The sequence below is a fragment of the Lepidochelys kempii genome, chromosome 10 (assembly GCF_965140265.1).
Source record: "Lepidochelys kempii isolate rLepKem1 chromosome 10, rLepKem1.hap2, whole genome shotgun sequence".
In the NCBI taxonomy this organism is placed as follows: domain Eukaryota; kingdom Metazoa; phylum Chordata; order Testudines; family Cheloniidae; genus Lepidochelys; species Lepidochelys kempii.
Window position 1 is genome coordinate 421,136 of NC_133265.1, and position 20,996 is coordinate 442,131.

Below are 20,996 nucleotides of genomic sequence, written 5' to 3' on the forward strand. Positions count from 1 at the left end.
ACGCCCCCCTCCCGGAGAGCACCGACCCCGCCGGGCGACGCAGCCACGTCACATACTCCCCCCCCCCCACGGCTCCTCGAGACAGGAAGTGTCCGCTCGGATTTCTTTTCCCCCCGTCTCGCACGCTGACGTGACATCCGCCGGAAGTACCCGCCGCGGGCACGTTCGTCCTCCACGCGGCGCGGCTCCTCAGGCTGCGGCAGGCGCTAGCCCCCTCAGGCTGCGGCAGGCCCGCTGCCGAGCGGCGCAGAAAAAGAGGCGGGAGCCTAGGGCCTAGGACCCTACATGCTTTTATTACAAGACTATCGAGCATAAGTGAAACGTCATCATCCAGTCACTAGCTACATCTACAGCACAGAGAGCTGTCGGGCGGAGAACACACAGTCATTAAATTAGGAGATATGATTAAATCATCGACCAATAGAAAATTTATATAATAAAGCCAGAGAAAGGTGTAAAATATAGTTTACAATAATTATTCACATTCAAGGCTGTACATCAATACATACAACACCATGGCCCCGAACATGAATTCAATCCAAATAATTCATATATTAGAATTTAAATAACACAGACTGAACTAGAGGCCAATGCGCACCAGCAAATAACCTTAGAAGAATAAAAATACAAAAATGTTTATCCTAATATCACTGCATTATTTGCTTCTGTTTTTGTTTGCTTCTTTATTTTTTGCTTTTCCTGTACATCACAGTTACAGCTACAAACCAGGTAGAGAATATTACACACATCATAAGTGACTGCCACCAACCTGAAAGACAGCTAACATCTATCAAAATTGATTATAGTTCCTAGTTTGTTTGGTTTTTTTTGTTAGATACAGCAGTTGTGAGTTCTGCCACAATTTAGGAGACTTTGCCATGTACCAATCAAACTCAGTACATAAGCTTTTCAAAGAGCAACTATCCCCATTCACGCTCATTCAGATGGACTGGACTGCATGCTTCAGACAGTTTAAGAAATGGTTTTCCATTTCTAAATTGTTCACTGTTTATAGCTGTGTTTCTTCCAAGACAGTGCAAACACGTTATGGGGAAATGCAGTTTACCAGTTTGATTATAAATTTCTCATTTTAGCTGAAAATACACTGCTCTGGGTCAAAGAGAACTACTTACCTGCAAGATGACTGAAGGAAGTATCTATGGACAGACATTTTCTGGGCCATGAGGCATTGCAGAAGTGATTCATAGTTTAATTAGTAAAATATTGGCCTAAAGACAACATGGTTGAAGTATTCACCAAATGCTTCAAGTAGTATAAATACCACACCCATTTGTACACACATCAGTTCTTTTTAAAACACTAGGTTGAGAAAGAGAGAGTTGTGTGCAGCATCCACAAAGCCCAGCTTTAGTAAATCATGTACCTCCTTTCCCCAGCTAAGACATTATTAATGAATGTCTTATTCCCACAGGAAACTACCCAGACTAACAAAGAATCTCATCATAGATAGGAAGAATTACAGCTATACGGTCCAGCTGGAATACTCAGCTCTCAGTCAGGATCTGGGGTGAAAGAACTTCATTATTTAAGCCACTGCCTTCTTTATGGACACGTTTTTGAGCCAACAGTACCTAGATCTCCAAAATATTTATATGGCCCTTCACAAAGACACTCCTCAGTCCAGCATGAATAGTAAAAAGTTGGAAGTGGTTGAGTATAATATTGCCCATCCAGCCACAGTTCATAACATTTGCGTCATGTAATATCCCCCCACTTCACACATACATACAAACACACATGCACACACATTTTCAGTGTTTGTTGTCTAGGTTGCAGAAGACTTACATCTATTGTCTATATTATTTTAAAATTGGGGAAATTTATTAAACTTGGATTTCCAAAGTCAACCTAACACATAGAAAAAATGATTTCTCTTCAGTTTATGAGGGTTAAGTCAACAGGATCCTTTGAAAATGCCCAATACGGAAGGCGTCAGTGTCCAACATACCGTCCCTCATATATCACATCACAAAAGCTGAAGCATGGATATGATACTTTTACCCATCCCCCAGGAAGTTTTCTGGGGCTGGATCTAGCAGAATTTGCTACACAGTTCAACAGCATTATGGGACAAGAGCAATGCTGCATAGTGCTGAAGATGCCTTAGAGACTCCAACTTTGATAGTACAGCACCTCTTAAGACTGTTGTGTTACACTGCTCGTGACAGATACAACAGATCGTCTAAAGCTGAAAAACAATGCTTATGTGAGCTACAACTTAACTGTCCTTAAAATAAACCCTGCTCAGAAGAGGGCTTAGGACATTGAGGCAAATGGTGATACAGCAAACTCTCAGCCTAGCCCAGGAATCTTGAACATGTCCTGATATTTTTTAAGCTGTACAATAGACAAGAGTGGGTCAATGTCCCCAGGGGAGAGGAAGGTGGGTTAAGTATGCCTTCTAGCACCAATCCCACTGCCTTTTCTTCAAAAAGATTTCATTCAATAGAAAGCAGGCCCATCACCAGAGTTGAGTACCCTTCTGGGAGTCTGATCTCAAACTAAATGTCTCCTAATCTGAATCACAGCCACACTGATTCACAGTCTTTCTGGAAATCTTGGTAATTGTAGCTGGGAAAGGAAAGTGAATGAATCAGGCTCTGTACTCCTTTTCCCAAATATCTTCAAGAACAAAGAGGCTGCTTGTGGCCAGCTACACTCTCCCCTCTGGAAATCGTATGATTACAGTATGGAAAGTTCTAAATGACCTGCTCTCAGCCCTAGAGCAGGCCATTTAGCACTTCTCTAGTACTTTTCTCCATGCATTCTCATGAACGACTGAGCATGCTCCTGCACAAAGCACTCAACTGCTTTGTCCATAAGGACATCCCTACACTGAGATATTCCTATCCAATGCAGGAACCCTCCACCATAGTACAGAGCATGATATGTCCCTAAGCAGGCTACAAACATGTGGACTCTACCCATTCCACGTGACAGCCTTTGCCTTATCCTCCCATAGTCTGAATCTTCCACTACTATACCCCCATCCACAGGAAGTGACTCAGGGAAGCCTCTCCCAGAATAGTTTTGGCCCCCTACTGTAAGTGCAACAGCAAGGAGCAGCCTTTTCTAGCCTATTCTCCTCTTCACTGGAGGGGAAATATAGGGGTGAGAAGTAGTTTTACTTGACTTGCCCTCCTCCAATAAAGCAGAGATGAAGGATGGCAAGCCTCTGGCTCAGCTTTTGCCCCCTTCCACTGCAAAAAGAGTCCATTCCTCAGTGAAGGTTTGTGAATTACATTTTGGACTGAGTCCAAGTAATCTGAGGGGAAAAAAAGTAGAATGAAAAAAACATTTTTTGGAAGCTGATTGTTATTTGTGAGGTTTCACCTACCATAGACGGTAGTGCTCAATATTGTAACTTGTTCTAGATAGAGAATAGTAGCTAAAACTACTCAACTTTTTTCATGGGCCATAACCCTACCTGCCGAGCATGGCTTAACGAAGAACATGAATATGCAGAGGAGAGGGAGCTTAGTGCAGGAGTCCACCTGGAGAAGTTTCTAATTGCAATACTGTCATTTTGCAAAGTACCCAACAATGCAAACACCCAACTTTTCAGGCCCTCACATTTACTATCTACACAGCAATGACTGCAATCATTCTTGCTTTCTTTCTCAAGAGACCATCTTTGGGTGAAAGTAGTGTGTATGCAGGATCACATGTTACAGGGACAGTTTTTAAAAAAAGCAGTGGGCAGAAAGGAGAAGATATTTCTGAATGACAAGAGGGGGTTGTTAAACTATTTGATGTTACAGAAAATGTGTTTAGAGAAAGCATGTAATCTGCTGAAATGAACAGGTTTATTGATGCTATTCTAGCCTCTGTTCAAATTAGTGAAGTCATTGCTAGACCCCATAACAAGCCACCACTTTGCAAAACTGTGTGTTATGCTTGGAGATGCTGCACTTAAAGTAACAGCAGTGAATATGTTTGAGCTGCTGTACAGCTCCACTACAACCAGGCTCTTCTACAGAAGGCAAGAATAGTACCTGCCTATAGCAGAGTGGTACAGACTTGTAATCCAGAACCTGCTGCACTGCCTCAGATAGAGTTGACATACAGGTGAAGTGGATAGCTTTGGTACTAACAGGTATCCATTGCCACAAACTAAAAACAAAACACAACAGCAGGTTATCTTGGCTGTGATGTTGGCTATGGAGTTAATATAGCTGCAGGAGTCCTGAGTTACTCTAAGAACTTAGTGCCAAGTGGTTTGCCTTTGGAGTAGGGGTGAAGTCACTTTCAGACTAGCATCTGATTTTAACAGGAGGAATATCCTCTACTTTTCCCTTTATGCCAGGAGCTTATTAGGCACTGAACCCCCTCATCCTCGCCCACAAAATATGACCATGCACGTCAGCGATTTTGTTGTAGAGTGTGGATTTGGTGTGGATTCTTTACTACAGAATCTAACTGCACACTGGTACTTCTTCAAAATGAATTAGGAGGAGAGTAGCAACTTAATCAGACTCTCTTTTAAGGATCTGAAAATACTGACATATTGAACTGTTACACAACAGGCTTCTTTAGGTGCATATGGAAAATCTAGCACTGCTTGGTTACTTCCAGGGGGAAGAAGTACTTTGTACAGAAACAATTCAAGGGCAAAGGGGCAAATATGAGATATTTCTGAAAATGAATGAGTGAATAGGTGTGGTATTTATACTGCTTTAAACATGAGGGAGGAATGTCTTTGTCCAGGCACGGGCGTGCTCTTTCCAGGGGATCTGGTTACCCAGAAGCACAGATATATGGAAAACACTATTAGAGAAGTTACTTTTAACATGCACAAAGCAAAGTCTTTGCTGTGTCACAGGAAATTTAACAATTTAACAATTTAATTTGAAAAGGATGAAGCAGACCGATATGAAACAAACATTTATAGATATGACTAAAGTACCATACATTTTCTCCTTTGTATCAAACATTTTCATTTGAACTTTCAACTATTCAGATTAGTGTATAAGCTTATTATATTTCAATCATTTAAAATATTTTCAGAATTGCTAAAAGGTCTGCAAGTTGTTTGGCCAATGACCAGGACAACAATATTTGTACATCTCATTATACAAAGACAAATCAAGTCATCAATTGTACATCAAAGTTTTCATTCTTCCTTCTCTACCCAAGTAAATAGGTTGGCCCCGCTAAAATGCACAATACATGCATACCCTGGAAAGAAAGCTACTTGTCCTCATCTCCTGAAAAGCTGAAGAGTCTAATTACTACCTCAATAGTAACATTTTATACTAACTGGTTAATTTAAATTTAGTTAGTATTAATTAAAAGCATGCTGGTAATTTATTGTCCCTTGATTAAACTTGTAAATGCATCAAATTAAAATCCCATGTTTAAAACTTTATGAACTTCAAAAGCCAAAATTTCAATTTTAGAAAATTTTCAGTGCCACGTTCAGCATTTTACTTTCTTACAACCTGTAACATCAGCGTCTGACTGCCAGACACATACATCTGATTTACTCACATAATTATAATAAGTACCATGGAAATCCTGCAACCAGAACTATATATTAGGAATTATGCAAGGGTGCAACTGGCCTGACTGCAAATGCCAGATACCAGTTAGAAAAAAAAAAAAAAAAGGGGGGGGGGGGAAGTAAAGTAAAGAGAGGAGGTGCTGGTTACACCTCAGCAGAAGCATTTAAAAGCTCCCTGATGAAATACAGTTTAATGATAATCTGAGAGTCACAGAAATAATCCCAGCCCCATAAAGTGCAGGACCGGTACATGATCTGGGGTGTGTGCGTGTAGATCAGTTTTAACTGATCTTAAGTGAAGCTGGTAATGCAAGGTCTATCCATTAGTTTGCAGCAGAAATAGAGCTGAAGTGCACAAAAGCAAGATCCTCACTTCAACGATATGCATGTGGAAGCCTCAACAGAAGCACAAAGAGCAAGCAAAGCGACCCTGAATTCCATTTATGTTTGTTGTTTTTTTAAAAAAAACAAAATATTTCAGACATATGCTTCCCCTTGAGATGGATAATAGGTGGGTTGGGAAGATTCCTCTGATTGGCTGCACATGGAGTTCTAGCAGCAAGTAGGGAGACTGGGACATTTTGGATGAGCTTTACTATTTAGCAGCATTCTGATGGTATCTGTGCCGCCAAACTTCATGTATCTTTTTGCACCATTTGTGAGCATTCCCACTTGGGTCCATCAGGTAATATGTCCTGTTAGGCTACAAGTAAATAATAGTTTAATGACACTTTCAAGAACATATAAAAGACAAGAATCAGAAAAAAGACCAATAAATATTCTACTGGTAGCAAGAAAACTAATTCAGAATTAAATGATTAAAAATCTGTTCAGGAACCTATTAATTAATATCAGTTGTAGTAACAGAGCAATGTACATTATTTCTGGATAACTGTACAGTTAGTAAATGACATTTTTCCATTTAAAATATGTAGACTGATTAACTGATACAGTAAGTCATTGGCACAATTTTAGTCAGCTGCAATATACAAGAGTGCTTTGACTCTATTTTGAAGAGACGAAGATGAAAATCAAACTCTTGAAGCATTTCTTTCTATATCACACAATCCATTTAAAGTTTATATTTCTTTGTATTAAAAAAAAATTCAATCCTCTTTGTAAAAATATAATAATACCAGCAGACTAGCATTCATGAATAACTGTTCAAATCTTTGTAGTACCCAGGCAATGAAAACATTTCTATCAACAAAAAGTTTAACAAATTATTGGAAATTAATTTGAAAGAAAATTGATTAAAATTATATTAAGACTTTTGGGGAAAAGCCTAAAGATAGTCACTTACTGTATGAACAAAAAAGGTCTTAAAATTCTTGGCTTCTGGTCGTAGCTCTAGTGACCATGGAATTTCTCCTTTCAGAACTTTGTTGACAGGATCCACATAATAGAGATGGGGCCCTTCAGTGAGCAATAATTGGCGCCGACGAGCAAACAATCCCTGACAAAGAGAACAGTAGCAGCAACAAAGTGTATCAAGGCAAAGGAAGAACTGAATATTACTATTAGATCTATTCTCTCAGAGCTGTGTGTTGTTTTTCTCACTTTCCCCTGCCTGAAAACCCTCTTAAAGCATGTGCTTAAGTCACAGTGATGTCAGTGGGCTCCAGCACTTGCTTATATGCTTTCCTGAATCACAGCCTTAATAAAGAGCGGCGAACAACTGCCTTCAGTATTTATCTGTCTTATCAGGAAGCTGTCAAATCCTTGTATGTGTACTGGCAGGCAGCACAATCACTATATAATGTATACATTCTAGTATTTGTGCTAATAAAACTAATATTTGTACTATAGATGGATAAAGTAATATGGGATGCTTATTCTCTCAGGGCACTGTTATGGAAACAGAGTTAATATAGATTGACTAATTTCACAGTTGGCCTTCTAGTAAGTTTCTGAATTTACTACAGTTTCAAAAATGTTAGAACATAAGAATGGCCATACAGGGTCAGACTAATGATCCATCTAGCCAAATATTCTGTCTGTGACGTGGTCAGTGCCAGTTGCTTTGGGCTGTTGAAAGTTTAGAGACATGTGGAGCATGGGGCTGCACCCCTGACCATCTTGGCCAATAGCTGTTGATGGACCTGTTCTCCACAAATTTATCTAATTCTCTTTTGAACCAATTTATACTTTTGGGCTTCACAACCTCCCCGGCAACGAGTTCCACAAGTTGACTGTGTGTTGTGTGAAGAAGCACTTTCTTATGTTTCTTTTAAACCTGCTGCCTATTAATTTTATCAGGTGACCCCTAGTCGTTGTGTTATATCATCACCCTAGCCCACGTGCTTGCTGACTCTCTCAAAGAATTCTAACAGATTGGTGAGGCATGATTTCCCTTTACAAAAGCCCTGTTGACTCTTCCCCAACATATTGTGTTCATGTGTGTGAGATAATTATATATATATATTTTTTTACTATAGTTTCAACTAATTTGCCTGATACTGAAGTTAGGCCTGTAATTGCCAGGCTCGCCTTTGGAGCCTTTTATAAAAAAACCTCAGCATTACATTACTTACCCTTGTTTGGTTTGTATGGTTTTTTTTTTTTGGTTTTTTTTTTAATATTACACACACACCCTTTTTAAACTAACATTTGGAAGGTAATACTGACAAGACACTTAGAAGTTTCTTTGTGGGACTGAGACTAAGTCCTGTACAAGTGAATATAAAGGTTTTAAAATAAGTTAAAAATAACTAGACTAAAACATCACTAACTTTACATGAAAAGTTTGCCCCTTCCTCACCTGTTCCCCTTCTTTTCCACTCTCCACTTTGTCTTTGCCTACATCATATGTAATTTGCATTGTAAGTAATTTGGGCAGGGACTGAGTCTGTCTGTGAAGCTCACATAGCACTGTATAAACAATTTCTGCTTCTTGACTATATTCTTGAATGCGTCTCAGTGCATTTCTGCTGTAGTGTCAATATAACCAGCATTTTAAATAGTTAACCTTGTGACACTGTATCCTGTGTTCTTCACAGTGATATTATTAGGATATGATTATGGCATAAAATACATCATAATTATGCAAGGTAAGTCATGTGAGGTGTCATTGGAAAGGTTATGATTTACTGAATAAGATCATCATATTTGTGTGCATGTACCATTTTTGTATCTGAAGTTAAGAATATTGACTATGTATCTGTATTACAAATGTGTTTGCACCTGGGGAACGCGCACTAGACGAGATGGTTTCATTCTGAAAAGCTAGGTGGGGAAGGGCATTAGAGAAAACAATAGGCCTTAAAAAAAAAAAAGCTTATCTCCCACCTGGGGGCCTTCCTGAGGATACTGCAGACAGCCTCCAAGTCATGGCTGCTGACACACTACAGGGACATGTGACCAGGTCTCTTGGTGCTGGACTCCATCTTGGGATATCAGTATTTTTTCCACTGACTGGCATGGGAACCAAGCATTGAAACAAAGGGTTCCCCCCATATGCAAAAGCTATACAAGGCAGGGGAGTGACATCTTGGTTCTTCACTGACTCCCCACCCAAAGAGACTCCTGGAAACACCTGAGGAACAAAGACTGAACTGAGGAAAGTGCTGGATCCAGGCTAAAGGGATTTTTAGCTTGTGAATGGAACACCTGGGGATTCCACGCTGCAATCCAAGCGTAGCTTGCCCCTTAAGAATCTGCAGCCTGCTTGTATCATCACCCAGGGTGAGAATTTGCTATTCATATCCAATCTGTGTAGTATATTAAGCTTAGTTTGTGTGTTTTGTTTATTTGCTAAGTAATCTGCTTTGTGTAGATAGGAAATTCCCTAGCTGGAGCCTTCCCATGCAGGGCTGATCACAGCATCTGCATAGAACTGCAGCTGGGCGTGTCCCTACCTGTATGTGTGCTGGTGGAAGTGCAGGCTGGTCACAGCAATACAGTGTAAAGGGAACCCTCTACAGAGTAGCCCTAAGTTGGGAGGATAGAGGAAAGGAAAGTGGAGTTGCTCTTAGAATGAGAGACTGTTTCATTCTACCTCAGAAGGATTAAATACTACATTTAGGATAATAATGGCCTGTATTCTAGTTTCAGACATTAGCAGCCCAACAACACGCACAGCAAACATCCATATCAAGAACAACTGAAAACCAGGTGTCATGCTGGACTAATCAGATTGATAAAGGAGGAGAGAAAACATCTCCATTCATAGCTGATTACAAATTGGAAGCACCATCAGCTAATCTGACTGCAACTTTCGTCCAACCAAGACTGTACCATAATTTTTGTTTTAAAAAAGAAAGGATATTAAATTTGTGAAAAGCTGTTTGCTAGGAAATGTTATGACATCTTTTATAAAAGGAACGATAGATTTGGGACAGAACTAACGAATCTATACAAATCAGGGAACTCCAAAGACAGATTCCTTAGCAATACAGCTCTCAGAGGTGCAACTATAAGAACAAAGACATTTTACATCGTGTTAGATAGGATAATGAGACTTACCTTTCTTTTATCTACTGGACCCATTTTTAGTATTAAGTTGTTTTCTACAAACTGGTGCCTAACAAGAAAGAAAGAAAAAAAGAATTGTCATTACAGAAGCACCCCTCCCCCAGTAACCACAACTACCCTTGTTGTTTTCTTCTTTTTCTTTCAAATCTATCTGGGATATATCTAAAGATCCATTGCTTTGGAATCTTTAAAAAGTTCCCATCTCTCTCTATAGGTCTCCCCTCTCTGTTCCATGAGCCATGGCTATAACTTTAATTATTAGATGAATTTCAACCTCTTCTTTCCTACCCCAAAACTATTTGCTAGATATCAGTAGGTTATAATTTATTTGCAACTTAATTCCTGCTGTGACAAGATTGATGGATTGCACCTAACTGTTATTGATGGTATAATCTGAAGACAGTGGGGTTATGGAGGTGTAACTGAGTTTAATTTGGCTTGAAGAGCTTCTATTATTGGTGCCTATATATGAGAAGCAAAGAATCGTACTGTTTTTCAGACCCCAGATTGATTTTACAGGAGAAGCAGATAAAAAAAGCCTCTCTTTATTGGTTACCTGAGTTCATTTGATACGGAGTCCGAGAGAAAACACAACCCCACTGCCAGTATGTATGACACACACGTCATTTTCCAGATTATCATTGCACATTATTCTTAAAGTGGTACTAGCAAAAATCTTTAGTCAAGAAAAGCATGATTACTAATGAAATCATTAACTGTTCAGCTACTAGGATTCTGATAAAGATGAATATGAACCAAGGCAAGAATGGATGGTTTACTGTTTTGTAGATTCCTTATTACAGCACAAAAATCACAGATCAATCACTTTAAACATCTTACCATGGATTTCCACCAGCCTGTTTTGCCAGTAGTAGCCTCTTCTCATCTTCAGAAAACTGCAAGTCCAACTCAAAGGAATTATTGTCAAGATCGTGAATGTACTGTTCTATGTTCCCTGATATTTGTGGGTGACTTGTCTCTGGGGCAGACAGTGAATGGGAGGATGCCGAACCAGAAACTTGCATGCAACCAAACTGACTCAGGAGATTGTCGTACTACAGAAGGAAAAATTATTAAAACAAATTTTAGTCACTATTTTTAATAAAAAGCTATATTCAACATTTTTATATAAAACACTGAAAAGCTGCTTTTAATTCTAAAGTTTTACTGCTGATTAGCTACAATGACATGCTCTAAAAAAATATAACCAATAAATTACTTGGTTTGTAACAGCGAACACATCACTGTCACAAAGTTGAGTTAGAGATACCAGCATGTTAAGCAAAAGCTATAAAACAAATCAGGTAATTTATTACTTGCGTACACACACGACAGAAAGCCAGTCACATTTCGATGTCATACATTGTTTTTCCCACCACTAGCTTTTATGGTTGTGTTCTGTTTGTCACAATCTAATACAAATAATAATATTTAACTCTTGTATAGATTTTCATCCATAGATCTCAAAGTACTTTACAAAGCAGAATAAATATGAGGTCATCCACTTCAATTTTGATTTGTCTCCAGGAATGATGCTTCCATAATCTCTAAAACTATATCCATATCCAAACACATCTTATTAGGAATTTTCATTTGCCAGTTTCATCTCACTACTCCTAGTTATTTGGTCTTATTATTGGTTAAGCAGCATGCACCATAAGAGATGAGCTAAGAACACCCCATAAGATGTGTAACAACAGTTATGTTCTCTTGCATACCCTGGAACTCTTGGAGGTTCAAAGAGTAAAATCCACAACACTACTTAGGTGCTTACACAGATTTAGGTACCTAAATCCCATTTTTAGGTGCCTAGATTCCCCACTGTGATCCACAAAACTCCTACTGAATTCTGTTGGTACCTAAACTCACTTGGCGCCTAAGTTTGTGTCTTTAGGCATATGCACTGCTGCCTCACTCTAGGCGTTGGACACCCATCTCCCACCTGAGCCCCAGGGGAAGACAGGCCCTCAGATGCCTAACATGCCCGATTTGATAGCCACACTCAGAGGGTGCCTGCTGGATCACGTCCCCTAAAAAAAAAAAAAGATTGAGGAGGCGGTTGGCTGCTGTTGCTGCCATGGCCCACCTCGTAACTTTTAGCCCAGTGATTACAGCACTTGCCTGGGATGTGAGAGACCCAGCTTCAATTTGGCTCTCTGCCAGAGCAGGAAAGGATTTGAACTATGGGATATTCTAATGTGGGGGCTCTCTCAGTCTCTCTTGTTGAAGCTTTGCCACTGTGGATAAAGAAAGTGATTGGAGCAGGGAGACTTGAACCAGGGTCTCCTGACCCCTGAACGAGTGCTCTGACCACTGGACTACAAAACCCTTCCTACACTCTCTCTCTGGCCCAAATGCTCTTTATCCACTGTGGACCATCTTAAACAGGAGAGACGGAGGTACTCTAACCAATGGGCTAAACATTATAAGGTAGGCAGTTGCGCCAGCACCTGCAAAACGGCTGGTGGCAGTGCTTGCACGGAATGAGGCAGGTGCCTAAACCAGGAATCAGATTCCTGTTCATAGATCTCTAGCAGATCTAGGTGTCTCCCTGAAGCCTGGATGCAAGTGCCTGTCTCTGAGAAAGGGAAGGCACTTAGAACAACGGCCTCTCCCACTGGCTAGACCAGGCAAGGAGCTGCCTAGTGCGCTGATTTTTGTCGATTCCATTTCAAGGTGTCTCCCTCTCCCCGTTCATTGTATAGGGAATTTAGGCACCTAACTTTACTGTGTGGATCAGAGTGTTGTTTCTGTGATTTTCTAAGAGCCCAATTATTAGGCACCATGATGCTCATCATAGTAATGCCTAAATCCCTTTGTGGATTTCACCCACTGTCTTTTGATGCTCCTGCTGCGCAGCGTCCACACCACTCCTCATACAGTGGCATGTCTAAGCCTGTAATTTCAATCCAATCTGCTTTCAGTAAACATCTCACACCCTGTCTACTAGTAAAAGGTCAAAAGTTCCACAAGTGGGGAGCACAATGAGAAAGCTTTGGAAGGAATTCCAATGACACAATGGATCAATCAATAACTTCTGTTTGGAGATTCAGAAGGAACAAGGAAACTATGATAACATCTTAGAAATAAAGGGACCCACCCATTCAATGCCATAAACTTCTCAAGAGAGACAAGCTGGGTGAGGTAATACCTTTTATTAGACCAACTTCTGTTGGTGAGAGAGAAAAGCTTAACTTTCAAGCGACGGGAGAGCTCCTCCTCAGGTCTGGGCTCTGTGTAGCTCAAAAGCATGTCTCTCTCTCACCAACAGAAGTGAGCCCAATAAAAGATACTACCTCACCCGCCTTGTCTCTACTATCCTGGGACCAACAGGGCTACAACAACACAGCATAAAACCTCAAGAAAGATTGATGTGCTTTTACTGATTGCTACTAACTCCTGCACATTTCTGAGGACTCAACTGAATGCATTTGAATTGCTGTTTATAAGCAAATGTCACCAATATATGGAAATTGCATTAGTTCCTCAACTCCTAATGATTGCAGGCAAGGTTTGCACTTGTTTAACAGAAATAGGTGAGTTCATGTGAAAATTGGAGGTTACACTAATTAGAGAAACTATTAATCCTAGGAGTAGAAGGGTTAATCTTACTGACCTTTCTCCTTGTCTTAGAATACAGTTTCTCAAAAACAGGTACCATTCTTAAAGAAGCAAAAATCCCAATTTTTTTCCTGGTGAACTCTGAACACCCCTTAATTGGTAGTGAATCTTTTTAATGCTGATTTCCTGTTATCTCTTGCAAAAAGTGGTCTCTCTGCAGTGTGACAAACTTCAGCCTATTCTTGTTTCTGGGGTCTTTTCTTTATTAAGTCAGTTGCCCTGGTGTTATCAGGGATATCTTCACAGCAAGTGAAAGGGAGCTGATTTTACATTTTGGTGTGTTTTTGACTAAAAAAATTGTTATATGTAGATAATCTACTGTTATCTTAGTAAAATCTTGCAAGTAGGTATAGATATTACTCTGTCCCCTGATAGAACTGTTTATTGAACTTCCTCTAAACAAGGCACCCTGAAGAGTTACTATCTCACCTGGTTTAGTTTTAGATTGGAAGACTTAACTTATTGCTGAGATAATGATGTTGCTAGAATAGTTTGATTTCTTTGCATACAAAGCAAGGAACTAAAACAGGTACAGTCTGGGAGCACATATAATTCCGTAATCAAGTTAATGATAGAAAAATAAGAGAGGTATCATCCAATGTTCCCTCTAATTTTTTCCACCCATGTACAGAATACATTTTGTTATGTGCTTTGAGGTAATGTGCGGCTGTGCGCCACCAGTAGAACAGAAAACTTTTATTTTTTATTTTTATATTTTTTAAATAAAGTTACCAATAGGGATAATAACTCCAGACAGGACAGGTTAGGCATTGTAGAACTCACTACTCAAAGAATTAAATTTAAGTACAAGAGAGCAATAAAAATTATGAAATGCATAGACCAGTCCAAAAACCTCAAACAACAGCACTTTGAAAGAATAAAATCACAGAGAATATTTGTGCCTTGCAGGAAGTACCAAGAAGTAACACCACCACAAGTATGTCTGTCTGTCTGTGAAGTTTGAGAGAGACGCCATGCGCTGTCTCTTTAAGGCTCTCACTAACCAGAAGGCTGGTTCAGACCTCAGAGCTGTTTGAGTCCTGAGCCCTGTCCTCTCTCACCTGCTCTGTGGAGATCGGGTACAGGGGGTGCGGGAGGGGGACACTGACATCAGCACCCCCACTCTGCACAGCTTGCAGGAGGGTCCTGGGAGCAGCTGCAGGAGGGAGGGGCACCTGAACACATGCTGTGTGGCTCTGCTGATCAAGTGCACAGCACTTGATCACTCTTGGGAGTCCGCCTGACCGCACAGCTTAGAGGGAACACAGATGTCATCTGATTTGTAAAATATCTACAAAATCATGATTTCAATTATGTCACCCTCTGCAGCATGCCGGGGGGGGACTCTCTGCCCTCTCAGCTCCAGGTCTTCTGGCTCAGGGGCATGGAATAAAGATTTGGCTGCTTTGGAGAGGCACTTTCTGTGCCCTCAATGGCTGGAGGAGCTCACTCTCCCCACCCCCAGAAGAGCTCTGCACCCGCACTGATTGGGGGGGCCGTGCCTGGCTTGCCCCCATCTCTTGCGCACGCCTCTGCTCTATCTCGTGGAAATGTTGATAATACGTCATTGGAAATGGGTCGAGTTGGGTATAATTCAAAAGCCCTTTCCTCCCACAAACACAATAGTACCAAACATGACAAACCTAGAAGAATCATGTAGACATATATTTAAGAGAACACTTAAATATCAACATTTTTTCCAATTATACTTTAACACCGGCATGACAAACATGCAGCCCTCACCAAGTTAAATTCTAGCCCTCAACTGACTGTAATGCGATATCAGGTTAAGCTCGGAACAGGACACCCAAGTAATTTGTTTAATGTTACAGATTACTATAAATGGAAGGAGTGCTTCCAGTCCATTTGCTATCATTGTCAAAAAAGCAGTTCAGTGGTATTGATCATTAGCTTTGTTTATTATACCAAAAGGGTTGTAATGCAGCACTGGTTAAGACATCAGCATCTAGTCAGAAATTACTAGAATCCATGCACAAACAGTATGCACAGTTACATAACATAATTAATTACAATCCCAAAGTAATGTATTACAAAGTCCTTGTTTTTACATTGATCTTGGTCATTTTTAGGCATCAATGGGGAGATGAAGGGTACTGTAGCCCATAGGGCTAGCTTGCTTGCTTACATATCTTTTCTTATGGATCTGTTTGTTTTATTATAAGATATATAGATTTGTACTAGAGTATTTCTGGCATCTCTGGGCTGTTCTCTCTCTCTCTCTCTCTGTGTCTAGAGATTACCTATATCATTTGTGACATCTTCTAGTCCCTGTACAATCACAGGTTTCAGAGGGATAGCCATGTTAGTCTACATCAGCAAAAACAACAAGGAGTCCTTGTGGCACATTAGAGTAACACATTTATTTGGGCATAAGCTTTCATGGGCTAGAACCCACTTCATCATCAGATGCATGGAATGGAAAATGCATCTGAAGTGGGTTCTAGCCCATGAAAGCTTATGCCCAAATAAATGTGTTACTCTAAGGTGCCACAAGGACTCCTCGTTATTTTTGTACAATCACAGTCTCCAAAGGCACTTCCCTCTTCTCTATCTAAGGCGGACTCTGATGGAGGAGAGGGTCTCTTCCCCCCAGTCACCTCCTCTAAGAGCACGCTTGACTCAACCTCCTGCTCTGCCACTCTGGGACCTCTCTCTTCTGTTTGCAGACTGCTTGTAGCGACTTTCCTGATAACTTTCTCTTTTGACTCGCCCTAAAAGTCTCAGTCTCTGACTCTGCTCCTGAAGATACTTTGTCAGCCCGAGCTAATTCTCTCCTCCTCCTTCTAGTAATTGGCCCTGCAGGTGGGTCTATCTCCTACGGTTCAACCATACCAATGGGGATGGGAACCGATGCTGTCTCCTATCTCTGACAATCTTTGTCACCATCTGCAGCTCTTTATTTGCTCTCTCTCTCAAGGAGTTCTTAGCAGCGGGCATTTCCGTAGCCCTCTTATACTTCAGCGCTGTTGCTGTGTGCCAATTTGCCTTATCTCTAACACACTGCAAATCCAACTCCCTGGTTCGATCCACCAACTTACCATGGTTTGATTTATAGCTGTCCAGCGATCTTAGGCTGGCAGCCAGTCACTCCTGCCAACAGCAAGTTTTCTCGCCTGAGCCCTGTGCATAAGGCTGACTCCATTCTAACTTTTTCCTCACACTCCTGGCCCTTTTGGAAAAGTACTACTCATTCCTCTGAAGCTACACATGTAGCTGAGTTTTTTACCCCTGAATAGCATTTCTTCACAGAATGTACAGTCAACCTGTGGAACTCTTTGCCAGAGGATGTTGTGAAGGCCAAGATTATAACAGGGTTCAAAAAAGAACTAGATAAATTCATGGAGGATAGGTCCATCAATGGCTATTAGCCAGGATGTGCAGGGATGGTGCTCCTTAACTTTTTGCCAGAAGCTGGGAATGGGCAACAGGGGATGGATCACTTGGTGATTATCTGTTCTGTTCATTCCTTCTGGGGCACCCGGCATTGGCCACTGTTGGAAGACAAGATACTGGGCTAGATGGACTTTTGTTTTGACCCATTATGACTATTCTTGTGATCTATGTTTGGGAATCCCCAGTGGTTGAATGTGTGCTGTAGGACTCTTGTCTAACTAGCACTGTGGTCTTCTGAGAATTTCCTGTGCAATGAGTCTGCCCTGGTGTTCTGGTCTCCAGGTGGGTATGTGGTTGAGATGTCATCGTTGTGTTGGATAACTGGTGTACAATCCAGCACAAGTTTAGTGCTTTTGAGCATAGGCATTGTGACCTCACTCCCCCGTGTCTGTTGATGGGAAACATGCAGGCGATGTTGTCCGTCATTACTCTCATGGTCCTTCGTCTGATCAATGATAGAAAGAGTTGGCACACGTTGCAGACTGCCCATAGTTCTAGCAGGTTGATGTGCAATGTGGATTCTGATGGGGACCATCTGCTCTGCACCATGTGGGTCTGTAGATGTGCTCCCCAACCAATTAGGGAGGCATCGGTTGGCAGTATCAAGAACGGTGTGGGTTGGAGAAAGGGTACCCCGCCCATCCACACATTTTGGGGTTGTGTACACCAGTCTAATGAGGACTTGATCTTGACTGGTATAGATAGGAGTTTGTTTAGGCTGTGTCTGTGGGGTATGTACGCTGTCCATAGCATGCCTGGAGACCGTGCATGTGTAATCTGGTGTGTTTTACCACAAACATGGCTGCTGCCATATGGCCAAGCAGTTGTAAGCACATTCTGGCAAAGATCTGTAGGCTGGTTTTCATGGTGGAGATGAGACTATGGCTGAAAATCTGTGAGCTGGGAGGAAGGCTCGGGCTCGTTTAGCACCAAGCTGGGCCCCAATAAATTTCAGATGCTGTATTGGCGTCAATACTGATTTTTGTATGTTTATCTGGTGGTCTAGGTTCGAGAACAGGTCCATAATTTTTCTTATGGCTTCAACAGAGTCAATTCTGGTCAGAGCTTTGAGGAGGCAGCCATCCATGTATGAGAATATTACAATTCCTTGTTTGCCCACGTGTGCTGTCACCACCTCAAGGACTTTGGAAAATAGTTTGGACGCTGTAGAAAGGCCAAAGGGTAGAACCTTGCATTGGCAATGGTAGGACCCCAGGACGAATCTGAGGAATCACCTGGGGGAAGTGTTTATGGTGATATGGAAGCACACATCTTGGAGGTCGAGGGCCAAGAAACCATCCTGTTCCAGTGCTGGGATAATTGTTCATAGTATGACCATTCCGAAGTGTTGTAGTTTGACAAACTTGTTGAGGTTCCTCAAGTCTAGGATATATCTCCACTTGCCGGATTTCTTTTGGATAAGAAAATAGTGGGAATAAAAACCTCTCTCTCTGTGCTGGAAAGGGACCAGTTCTACAGATCCCAGTCACAAAAGGTGGTTTGTTTCTTCTTGCAGAAGGTGTTTGTAAGAAGAGGGACGGGAGGGGGCTAGGTGAATGGGAGAGAGAGGGAATGGAATAGAGTACTTTTTGTTGAAGATTTTTAAGACCCACTTGTCTGAGGTGATTTGTTGCCATGATGGGTAGAAAGGGGCCAAGCGGTTGCCAAACTGATGTGCTATTAAAGATGGTTGCACCAACTGGACCAAAGGGAGGCACCTCGGGACTTCAACCAAAGTTTAAAAATTGTTGTTTTGAGGTGGATGTGTCAGGCGTAGCCCCTTGTGCTGGTATCTGCCTGCTCTTAGGAGGATGCCTCTGTCACCTGCATTGTGTGTCACAACCGCCGCTGAGGAGTGAAATGTGTGGAGTGCAAAACCTTGGGTAGGCTGGTATCTACCCAGTCTTCTCTTTGGTGCTGGCTTATATATGTGGAGTGAATGGAGTGTAGCTCTGGAGTCCTTTACAAAACGTAGGGACTCGTCCGTGAGCTCAGCGAAGAGTTTATATCCTTCAAAGGGTAGATCCTTGACAGTGGTCTGCACCTCTCTGGAGAGCCCGGAGAGATGAAGCCATGATTCTCATCTCATCACAACCGATGTTGCAATAGTGTGAGCAGCTGTGTCTGCAGAGTCCAGAGAGGTTTGCAGTGCGTACAAGCCAGAAGTTGTCCTGTCACACCAGTGCCTGGAACTGCTCCTTTTCGTTGTCTGGGAGGTGTGGACAGAATTCCTGGAATTTGGAATAGTTTGCGATTATATTCGGCTAGAAGTGCCTCATAGTTAGTGATACTGAACTAGAGTATATCTGAAGAATATGCTTTACAACCAAAAAGAGGCCTAACCTCTTCCAGGCCCAGTTACAGGGGGTTATTCTAGAGTGATGTCGTCACCCCTTCTTTCGTACCGAATTGACAACAAGGGAGTTTGGAGTAGGGTGGGGGAAAAAAATTCCATGTCCTTAGTGGGGACACAGTATTTCTTGTCCACTTGCTTGTAGTTGGATATTGACACTGGGGTCTGCCAGATCGTTTTGGCGGGGTCCAATGGGGACTCATTGATCGGGAGTGCTATCTTTGAGAGCAACAGCACAAGTTGCTTGACAACTTCTTCAGAGGGATCTGAAGAAAATCCACAATCCTGTGGAACAGTTCTTGGAACAGTTTAAAATCATCCACCGATGCTGGAGGTGGTGGCATGATGCCTTCATTGGGGGACAATGAGAAGTGGATTGGTGGTGTAACCTCTTCCTCAGTTTCTTACTCCTGCACCTCTACTGCTTCTGGTTCAGAGTCAGGCAGTCTAGAGACTGATGAAGATGGAGAATGTAGTCGTCTCTGTCTCTGGTCTGTTGACAATTTGGGAAAATGCACCATACATGCAGCCCAGAGGGCCCAACAGGGCAAATGTGAGGAAACTGGCATATGGGGTTTCATCCATGGAGGCTCATACCAGAAACCTGGTTCGCTGCTAGACTCCTTTTGACATGGTCTCCCATAGTATTCTTACCAACAAGTTAAAGAAGTATGGGCTGGATGAATGGACAATAAGGTGGATAGAAAGCTGGCTAGATTGTTGGGCTCAACGGGTAGTGATCAATGGCTCCATGTCTAGCTGGCAGCCTGTATCAAGTGGAGTGCCCCAAGGGTCGGTCCTCGGGCCGGTTTTGTTCAATATCTTAAAATAAATTATCTGGAGGATGGTGTGGATTGCACCCTCAGCAAGTTTGCAGAGGACACTGAACTGGAAGGAGAGGTAGATACGCTGGAGGGTAGGGATAGAATACAGAGGGACCTAGACAAATTGGAGGATTGGGCCAAAAGAAATCTGATGAGGTTCAACAAGAACAAGTGCAGAGTCCTGCACTTAGGACGGAAGAATCCCATGTACCGCTGCAGACTAGGGACCAAATGGCTCGGCAGAATAGGATAGGATAGAAGTTCTGCAGAATAGGACCTAGGGGTTACAGTGGACGAGAAGCTGGATATGAGTCAACAGTGTACCCTTGTTGCCAAGAAGGCCAATGGCATTTTGGGATGTATACGTAGGGGCATTGCCAGCAGATGGAGGGACGTGATCGTTCCCCTCTATTCGACATTGGTGAGGCCTCATCTGGAGTACTGTGTCCAGTTTTGGGCCCCACACTACAGGAAGGATGTGGAAAAATTGGAAAGAGTCCAGCGGAGGGCAACAAAAATGATTAGGGGACTGGAACACATGACTTGTGAGGAGAGGCTGAGGGAACTGGGATTGTTTAGTCTGCGGAAGAGAAGAATGAGGGGGGGATTTGATAGCTGCTTTCAACTACCTGAAAGGGCGTTCCAAAGAGAATGGATCTAGACTGTTCTCAGTGGTAGCAGATGACAGAACGAGGAGTAATGGTCTCAAGTTGCAGTGGGGGAGGTTTAGATTAGATATTAGGAAAAACTTTTTCACTAGGAGGGTGGTGAAACACTGGAATGCGTT

At 41.9% G+C, this 20,996-nt stretch overlaps 1 protein-coding gene across 7 annotated transcripts in view; it reads right to left on the reverse strand.

Moving 5' to 3' along the window:
* Positions 1–273: 273 nt before the first annotated feature.
* Positions 274–20,996, reverse strand: part of PDPK1 (3-phosphoinositide dependent protein kinase 1) — an 84,259-nt gene continuing 63,536 nt past the window's right edge. For 6 of the 7 annotated variants that reach the window (XM_073361571.1, XM_073361569.1, XM_073361572.1 and 3 more), the window contains 4 exons: positions 10,838–11,052; positions 9,989–10,046; positions 6,828–6,980; positions 274–6,227 (listed from right to left, as the gene is read on the reverse strand). In XM_073361571.1, the coding sequence (XP_073217672.1) occupies positions 6,120–6,227; positions 6,828–6,980; positions 9,989–10,046; positions 10,838–11,052 (534 nt within the window). In that variant the 3' untranslated portion in view covers positions 274–6,119. The other variant, XM_073361574.1, reaches the window with a different exon arrangement.